Source organism: Oreochromis niloticus, linkage group LG5 (genome assembly GCF_001858045.2).
Source record: "Oreochromis niloticus isolate F11D_XX linkage group LG5, O_niloticus_UMD_NMBU, whole genome shotgun sequence".
NCBI classification, from domain to species: Eukaryota; Metazoa; Chordata; class Actinopteri; order Cichliformes; family Cichlidae; genus Oreochromis; species Oreochromis niloticus.
The window spans coordinates 3,828,632-3,837,803 of record NC_031970.2 but is presented as its reverse complement, the minus strand read 5'-3'; the positions used below and the strand labels follow the sequence as shown (position 1 = coordinate 3,837,803).

General features: G+C 45.1%; 1 protein-coding gene across 1 annotated transcript; it reads right to left on the bottom strand.

The window, feature by feature from the left end:
- Positions 1-2,603: 2,603 nt before the first annotated feature.
- Positions 2,604-4,941, bottom strand: LOC109200463 (uncharacterized). The gene is made up of 2 exons (XM_019356034.2): positions 4,690-4,941; positions 2,604-4,599 (listed from the first exon to the last, which is right to left on the bottom strand). The coding sequence occupies exons 1-2, from the start codon at positions 4,906-4,908 to the stop codon at positions 3,547-3,549; spliced, it is 1,272 nt and encodes a 423-aa protein (XP_019211579.1). The 5' UTR covers positions 4,909-4,941; the 3' UTR covers positions 2,604-3,546.
- Positions 4,942-9,172: the final 4,231 nt, after the last annotated feature.

Genomic DNA, 9,172 nt, shown 5'->3' with positions numbered 1-9,172 from the left:
AAGGTAAATGAAATTTGTGTTTTAAAGAAAAATAAAAATAAAAAATAAAATTAATAAAGTTATTTTTAATTTTTCAATAAGTGAAAATCAATGAATTAATGTGCCCACTGCCGCGACGTTTCGACCCAAGATAGGTCTTCCTCAGGCTGGGGCACAATGAATTATAAGCTGGGAATGCACAGAGAGAGAGAGATGTTGCCTCTTCAACGGTCAGCTCCCAAATGAGCTCCTCTCTGCTGTGCAGCCTTTTATAGGCTTGGTTTCGTGTACATTAGTTTTTTTGAGTTTTAGGTTAGGCAATGTGTTTTCAAATATGTGTGATGGTTTTATACTACTATGAATGTGTGTTTTTTAACCTTTGTAATGAAATTGCATGAAATGTGTTTTATAAAATGTATTTTGCAAATTATGTGAATTTTTAAGAATTATGTTTTTCTGAAGTAATGTATATAAGATTTAGCAATTTGTGTTTGTATGTTTGTAATCCAATTAGGTTTTTATGAATTTTGTAGGTTTGCAGAGAAATATATTTATAATTTTAAACTTGGATGAGTATGTTTTTTACCGAATTATGGTTTTATGATTTTTGGGTTTGTATATTTTTCTGCCATATTGTGTTTTTAAGGGTTTTAATAAAGTTTGTGATTTTAATGACTGTTGTTGTGTTTTAACTGTAAAATATGAAGTGATTAAAAGGGTCATAAATCAAAATATTGTGGTTTTAATGGTTATAATAAAGTTTTGATCCCCAATATGTCCCAATTCCCCATGTGTTGTTAGGGGAAATTAAAGTTTGGGAGTCCAGTTCCCAAAGGGGGCTGGGCTCCAATGCACGGGCCACACCTGTTCTCATCCCGGATGTCCAGGTCACCACAGATCTGCTGACAGGGCGTGTCAGGTGAGGTCCTGTGGATGAGGCTCAAATGGGAGGGGGAGGGGGAGAGGAGGGGGGGGGGGGGGGAAAAGGGAAAAGAAGAAAGGAGAACAGAGAAGGTATGGGGGTTCAATCCCAAATGAGGTCTTATGTGGGGTCCACTGAGGTTAAGATTAGGGTCCGTTTGGAGGGTGGGGGGAATATCCAGCTGGGTTTCAAATTGGTTAGGTTTAGGGCCGGGGAAGGCTTTAGTCCAGGGGCCACTGAGGTTAGGTTTAGGGCCAGTTACAGGGGTGGGAGTCCCCTCGATTAACCTTCACAGGAAATGAAAATATATACAACATCAAATGCAATCAATGGTACAACAGGAATGACCATAATGGCAATAACAATCACAATTATAACCACAAATGTAACTATCTACAGTCTCCAGGATTTGGTTCATCTGAATCCCTTTTCATTAAGTCCTCTTGGATAAACAGTGTCTAATTTTGCTATCCAGATCTTTTCAGCCTTCCTCCTTTGCTGTACTGTCCACCTTGGATTGATCTGGATTGCAGTTGCTGTCACAGATTCCCAACCGTGTGACAAAAAGTGTTCAACAAGGTACGTGTGTGTTTTCTTTTTCTGTAGGATGTTGTACCTGTGCTGGGTAAATCTAACCAAGAGTGTGTTTCCCGTTTCTCCAACATATTGGATCCCACACTTCCTACAGGTGATAACATAAATACAGTTCTTGGACCTCGGGGTCCCTTTACACAAAGAGGGAAAAACATCCCCATTAGAGTGGCTGCGCACCCATTTATGGTGCTGAAAAAATTGCCCCTGGTCTCTGCGCCTGGGAGCAGAGAGGGGTGGAACCTTTGCTTTAACCAGGAGGTCACACAGGTTTCTGTTTCTCCTGAAAGCTGCAATTATTTTATGATCCCGTAACATTTGTGTATCCTGAGCAAACTTCTGAAAATTGTTTTTAATGACTCTGACCAGTTTGCAGGTAGCAGGAGCATACGTGATTACTAATGGGAGAGGAGGAGAAACATCAATGGGTTTGACCTCCAAGTAAGATTTGAAGCATTTTCTTAGGAAGGACCAACAGTACCCCCTAGTGGAAAGTGCAGAGAACAGAATTTTGACAGCTTCATCAAAATCAGTCCGCTGAGTGCAGATTCTGTGAAATCTCAGCAACTGGGACTTAATTATGCCACCAAATGTATGTTTGGGGTGCAAACTTGTTTTAAACAGAAGAGAATGGGTGTCTGTAGGTTTGAAAAAAACTTTTATATCTAATTTATGGTCATTAAGGAAGTTGGGGCCCTTGAATGTGGTTGTATCTAAAAAATCAATTGAGGTTTTGTTGATGGTGGATTTAAGCTTAATGGAAGCATTGTGGTCATTTAGAGTCTTCAAAAACACATCAAAATCTTGCTCCGAATGTTGCCAGATTCCCCAGATGTCATCTAGGAATCGGTAATAGTGCAACGGTTTTTTCACACACTTATTTAAAGCAGAGGTCTCCCATTCTGCCATAAAAATGTTGGCATACGCCGGGGCAAACTTTTTCCCCATGGCAGTTCCCTTGATCTGTAAATAAAAATCCCCGTTAAACTCAAAGTCATTCCTTTTAAGATTTATTTCCAATAATTGTAGTAATTCCTTTTCCGGTCTTTTCTTATCCGGATATTTTTGGAAGATTCTTTTAATAGAGTTAATCCCCTCCCCAATGTCAATATTCGTGTACAAGCTGTCAATGTCAATAGAAAATAAAAAAGCATCAGCAGGTATCTGTATCTGTTTCACTTTCTCCACAAAATCATATGTGTCTTTAATATAACTGCTATGTTTTGTGGACAGAGGATTCAGAAAATGATCAATGTACTCTGCTGTGTAATATGTCTCACTGTCACAGTCTGAGACGATCGGTCTTCCTGGGGGAACCTGGAAAGGGATACTCCATTTTGAGGGATCCTTATGGATTTTTGGAAGCATGTAAAAAAGTCTTCCCCTTGGCTCAGAGGACCCGAGTAAATAGCTCCTTTGTTTTATGTTAATGAACTTCTTTTGATGTAGATTGTTGATGATTTTTTCTACCATAGGTATTGTTTCATGATAAATGGGTTTTTTTAGTTTGGAATAATATGTTTTGTCATTCAATTGTCTGTGGCCTTCCTCCAAATACTGTTCTCTGTCCAGAATAACAACCGCGCTTCCTTTGTCTGCCGGTTTTATAATAATGTGTTTGTTTTCTTTCAATTCTGTTAAGGCTTTTGTTTCTTCCGTTGTCAAATTAGGTTTAATTCGTTCTACTCGAAATTGGTTTTGAAAATAATCATTATCTGCTTTAATTAAGGTAAGAACCTCAGGTGGAAGCTGAGCAATGGGCGGAGACCAGGAAGATTTTGGAGTGAAGGGCTGTGGTTCAGACTCATTCTTATCCCTATAAAATACAGTCAATTTAATCCTTCTATGGTACTGCTGAATGTCATACTTACACTGTAACTTTAGATTTTTGTTATAGCCCTTTGTGGGGATAAAGGTCAGGCCTCTATTTAGAAGGGTCCGCTGAGTGGTGGAAAGTGTGAATTTTTTGGACAAATTCATAACCCCATCAACAACATCAACAACAGCATTATCAACAACATTCAACTCACTTGTCCCCTCCTGATGTATCAGGCTTATGGGGACTCCCCATTTACATACATCTCCCAGTGTTGTAACATTGCCTCTGAGGTTCCATATGACCAGTGAATGTCATCCTTTTCTGTGGTGAAAATGTCTGAGGCGAGGGCTGGAATGTGTTCTTTCAGACCTGTAATGAAAGTGTTCAAGTAGGTCAAGGTGTCCTTTTCCACCTGAGGAAGAGCAGAAGAAAAGTTAACCTCCGGCACATAAAGGTCAGCCTCAGGGAATTTCTCCCGGGCTACCTTTAGGGCCCTTTTCAGTTCAACCACTGGCACCTTTTTGTCTCTCTGGGACCTGTTGTTAATGCCAAAAGACAAGACTAGTTTTGTCACCGGCGTGGAAATAGTGGCTTTCTCCAGGAGGTACTCTGCATGCCACCATTTGGCTCCCGGAAAGCCGTCGATCTGTAGAGTGTCAGCCGCAAAGGGAGGCAGTCTGCTAACATTAGAATCGCCGACGATGAGCCAGGGCTCTTTAACATGCAGATGCCAGTCTCTCAACTTCCGGTGTGTGTTAGGATGTCTGGTCGGCGTCCGCACCTGCTGTTCCGGTGAGGCTGGTGAGGGAGGAAGAGATGATGAAGAAGATGATTCTTCCTCTGCTGCTTGAAGCTGAAGCCGGGTTTGCACACAGGAAGTCAGTCTGTCTAAGCCGCTGCGCGATGGTCCCGGGTGAGACACTGGTTGCGGTTTAGCCACTGTTAAAGTGTTAACCCGCTTTGTCTTTTTGGGGGTGACTTCCCCCTGTGTGAGGTCCAGTCCCTCAGTGTCCATAATTTCACCAGATTGTGGTGGTTGGATGGAGGGAGAACATGGCCGTTCCTGGGATGGCGTCTCTGGGATCGAGGCGGCGAATCTCAACACCCTCTGCTCCTTCGGTGTGGCCAGATTGGGCTCTGCTGGTTGTGAAGATTCTGGAGGGGAGGAAGGTGTCAGATCCCTCTCTTGCTCCTGCTCCATCTCAGAAGAAGGTGACCAGTATCCAGCGACGTGGTCCGTCATCGTTGCCGTCGTTGTTTTGGATGTTGTGCGGGGTGCAGGTGGGCCCTGTATCTCATTAAAGAGTTCAATGGTGTCCTGCTGTATCCCTCTCACACTCCCTTGTGGCCGTCGTGTAGGTGCCCTAGTGGTGTTTACCTCCTCTGTTGAAGTGGCAGTCCCCAGGTCCCCCAGTTTGGCCACGATCTCAGCTCTGGCCTGTTCCAGAGAGTCAGGTTGGAGGCGGCGGCCCAGGTTCCTCTTGGCCCAGGATGTTGCTATCTCGAACGGGCCCTCCCAGTCCTGTTTAGAACACTCAGAGAGAGCTTTTAATTCCTCCTCTACGCTCTGAGTATAATGTTGCCGAAGGATCACCATGGTTGTACGGGCCCAGTTTTTAGCGTTCTCCTCAATCTTATTTTGTGTGTGTTTGGTAGGGACGGCAGGTTTAATAACAGTCTTTAAATTGTGTGCTATTTTGTTTAAAGAAGGAGGATAAGTGTCACTAGTCACATTTTTCAAATGATGTACTGTCTTAATAAGTCTGTGAATAATGCGGACCTTTTTAGAAAAGTCCGGATCATCTGAAATTATTTTGTTAACAGGAGGTCCAGCTCGCTCAGCGCGAGTGCGTCTCACATACCGATTGTCCCGAGCCGTTCTCCGTTCGAATCGTCGGTCCCGTCCGGTCCGACTTCCTTGCCGGGCTGCATAGCGGTCTGTCGCCGGCTGTTCTCCCCTCCGGCTCCGCTGTGGTGCGTGGAAAAAGTCCGGCTCGTCGCTGCGGTGATCCTCTCCCACGGCCGCCGCATAGGTCCTCCGACCTTCTCGAGATGGGTAGCTGCTGCGTCGAGGTGGTCGGCGTACGTCCTCCTCAGCTCTCCAGCCGCGGTCTCCTCTCCAGCTCTCCTGGCGGGCTGCATAGCGGTCCGGTGCCGGACGGTCCCTCCCCCGGTCCGCTGTGGCGCGTGGAAAAAGCCTGGCTGACCGCTGCGGTGTCCCTCTCTCACGACCGCCGCATAGGTCCTCCGACCTTCTCGAGATGGATGGCTGCTGCGCCGAGGTGGTCGGCGTGCGTCCTCGTCAGCTCCCCAGCCGCGATCTCCTCTCCAGCTCTCCTGGCGGGCTGCATAGCGGTCTGCTGCCGGCTGGTTTCTCCCCCGGTTCCGCTGTGGTGCGTGGAAAAAGTCTGACTCACCGCTGTGGTGATCATCTCTCCTGATCGCCGTGTAGGTCCTCCGACCCTCTCGAGATGGATAGCTGCTTCGGCGAGGTGGTCTGCGTGCGATCTCCTCAGCTCTCCAGTCGCGGTCCCCTCTCCGGCCCCTGCGTCGCCGAACGAGGGTCCACTCTCCATCCGTAGCATATGTGGGCATGGTTATGCGTCCACTAATACCTTTAGCTCTCTCCACTGGTCCCACTCGACCGTGTGGGTGATGCTAGGCAGCTCTATGCTAACGGATAACTCGTATACTGATCTTGATCACTGAGCGGTTTATTGTTGCTCAAAGTTGACAAATCAATACAAAAATGAACTATATACATATAATATACAAGCCAAAGTCGCGACGTTTCGGTTCGCATGAACCTTCTTCAGGCTGGCTTATTAAATAAGCAAAAAGTCCAATGTCAGTGTCCAGTGCAGATTGCGTGCCGTGCAAGTAGCGTGCATACAAGTTGCATGTGGGGTGAACCACACTTCCCACAATGCCTAGGGTGCCCGGGTTTTTTGCACCAATCAGCATCCGACCCTCACCAGTTCAAAAGTCTCTGTGAAGTCAGGGCCCTGATTGGTCACACCCAACCATGTTGCTTTCACGGACCTCTGGAGGACAGACATCGTAGTGTTCATAATCGAAAAAAAGCCTTACCCTTGAACATGGGTGTGTACAATGATTGAACTCAGATTTTTGAACAAGTAGAGACATTCAACATACATTCATCATGAAATATAGTCCAGTTCAACATCTTATCTTGTTTCTCACTCAAACAGACAGAAATATCAGTCCGATCATCTGTTATCAGCATATACCAGAATCCAAACAGTCCAGTGAAGCGTTCTAGTAAGTATATACAATATCAGTGTGGTATATCACATTTTGACACGCACCACAATGAAGTTGTGAGCTTCCATTTCTCTCATATAAAGGGGTTAGAGAAGCCATTACAGTCATAATGGCAGACCTGAGCATATCATAGTCTCTCAGAAATAGGGTCTCTTTCTGACCCTTCGACCTCCACATAGTTATTACACAGTACCTAATTGGAGTTTTTTTATCCCTTTCTGTGTAGGGCATTGCAGTAGGGGTCCCTGGAGGCACCCAAGCGAGCGGACAGGCGGCACAGGCTGGTCAGGGGAAATTAAAGTTTGGGAGTCCAGTTCCCAAAGGGGGCTGGGCTCCAATGCACGGGCCACACCTGTTCTCATCCCGGATGTCCAGGTCACCCACAGATCTGCTGACAGGGCGTGTCAGGTGAGGTCCTGTGGATGAGGCTCAAAATGGGAGGGGGGAGGGGGGAGAGGAGGGGGGGGGGGGGGGGGGAAAGGGAAAAGAAGAAAGGAGAACAGAGAAGGTATGGGGGTTCAATCCCAAATGAGGTCTTATGTGGGGTCCACTGAGGTTAAGATTAGGGTCCGTTTGGAGGGTGGGGGGAATATCCAGCTGGGTTTCAAATTGGTTAGGTTTAGGGCCGGGGAAGGCTTTAGTCCAGGGGCCAGGGTTAGGGTTAGGGTTAGGGGGTTAGGTGTGGGTAAGAAACAGGCCACCAGCAAGCTGGGAAGCCTGACATGCACGGGCCATCGATGGGGCTGGGTGGTGGTGTCCCTGCCCTGGTTCAAAAAATTACCCATTTCTAGGGTTTAGTGCACTTCATTGGGCCTTCGCGACGTTTCGGCGTAGTTTCGCCTTCCTCAGGCTGGCCCAATGTGTTTCTGTTTGTCTTCTGTTCTGCCTCTCTTGGCTTTTATACTGTTAGTTGACTCCTCCCTCTTTTAGGTTTTCTATTTGTGCTTTTCAAAAATTCTTTCTTAGTTTCTAACTTTTCTTAGTTTCTTACTTGTTTTTCTTACTTTTCTTAGTTTCTTACTTGTTTTTCTTACTTTTCTTAGTTTCTTACTTTTCTTAGTTTCTTCTTACTTGTTTTTCTTTGTTCCTTTCTCTATTTCTCTTGTTTTTCTCTTTGTCTTATTTGTTTTTCTTTCTTTACATTTCTCTTTGTTTCATGGCACCCCCTACTTGGTTTTTGACATCCCGTCCTGTTTTGTGTCTCTGTTTCTCTTAGTTATTTTTCTATTTTTCTTCTCTTGTCTTTAAGTTCTCTGTTTGTTTTTATGGCACCCCCTGCTTGGTTTATTGACATATCCGTCCTTTGTTATTCATTTTTCTGTTCTTTGTTTTTCTCACTTTTTGTCCTCTTTGTCTTTTGTCTTATACTTGTCTTTCTGTCTTTCTCTTTTCTGACATTCTTGTCTTTCTGTGTTCTTTAGTTTTTCTTAGGGACCTCCCTGGTTAGGGTTAGGGTTTGAGTAGTGGGCAGGGGCACCCCCAACCCCACGAGGCACTGGCTGGTTAGGTGTGGGTAAGAAACAGGCCACCAGCAAGCTGGGAAGCCTGACATGCACGGGCCATCGATGGGGCTGGGTGGTGGTGTCCCTGCCCTGGTTCAAAAAATTACCCATTTCTAGGGTTTAGTGCACTTCATTGGGCCTTCGCGACGTTTCGGCGTAGTTTCGCCTTCCTCAGGCTGGCCCAATGTGTTTCTGTTTGTCTTCTGTTCTGCCTCTCTTGGCTTTTATACTGTTAGTTGACTCCTCCCTCTTTTAGGTTTTCTATTTGTGCTTTTCAAAAATTCTTTCTTAGTTTCTAACTTTTCTTAGTTTCTTACTTGTTTTTCTTACTTTTCTTAGTTTCTTACTTGTTTTTCTTACTTTTCTTAGTTTCTTACTTTTCTTAGTTTCTTCTTACTTGTTTTTCTTTGTTCCTTTCTCTATTTCTCTTGTTTTTCTCTTTGTCTTATTTGTTTTTCTTTCTTTACATTTCTCTTTGTTTCATGGCACCCCCTACTTGGTTTTTGACATCCCGTCCTGTTTTGTGTCTCTGTTTCTCTTAGTTATTTTCTATTTTTCTTCTCTTGTCTTTAAGTTCTCTGTTTGTTTTTATGGCACCCCTGCTTGGTTTATTGACATATCCGTCCTTTGTTATTCATTTTTCTGTTCTTTGTTTTCTCACTTTTTGTCCTCTTTGTCTTTTGTCTTATACTTGTCTTTCTGTCTTTCTCTTTTCTGACATTCTTGTCTTTCTGTGTTCTTTAGTTTTTCTTAGGGACCTCCCTGGTTAGGGTTAGGGTTTGAGTAGTGGGCAGGGGCACCCCCAACCCCACGAGGCACTGGCTGGTTAGGTGTGGGTAAGAAACAGGCCACCAGCAAGCTGGGAAGCCTGACATGCACGGGCCATCGATGGGGCTGGGTGGTGGTGTCCCTGCCCTGGTTCAAAAAATTACCCATTTCTAGGGTTTAGTGCACTTCATTGGGCCTTCGCGACGTTTCGGCGTAGTTTCGCCTTCCTCAGGCTGGCCCAATGTGTTTCTGTTTGTCTTCTGTTCTGCCTCTCTTGGCTTTTATACTGTTAGTTGACTCCTCCCT

Bases quoted from the DNA above. Each gene is read 5' to 3' on its own strand.
- LOC109200463 (XM_019356034.2), bottom strand. From the start codon at position 4,908: ATGGTGATCCTTCGGCAACATTATACTCAGAGCGTAGAGGAGGAATTA. The intron at 4,600-4,689 runs GTAAACACCACT...AATGAGATACAG, and splicing joins CTGCCACTTCAACAGAGGAG to GGCCCACCTGCACCCCGCAC.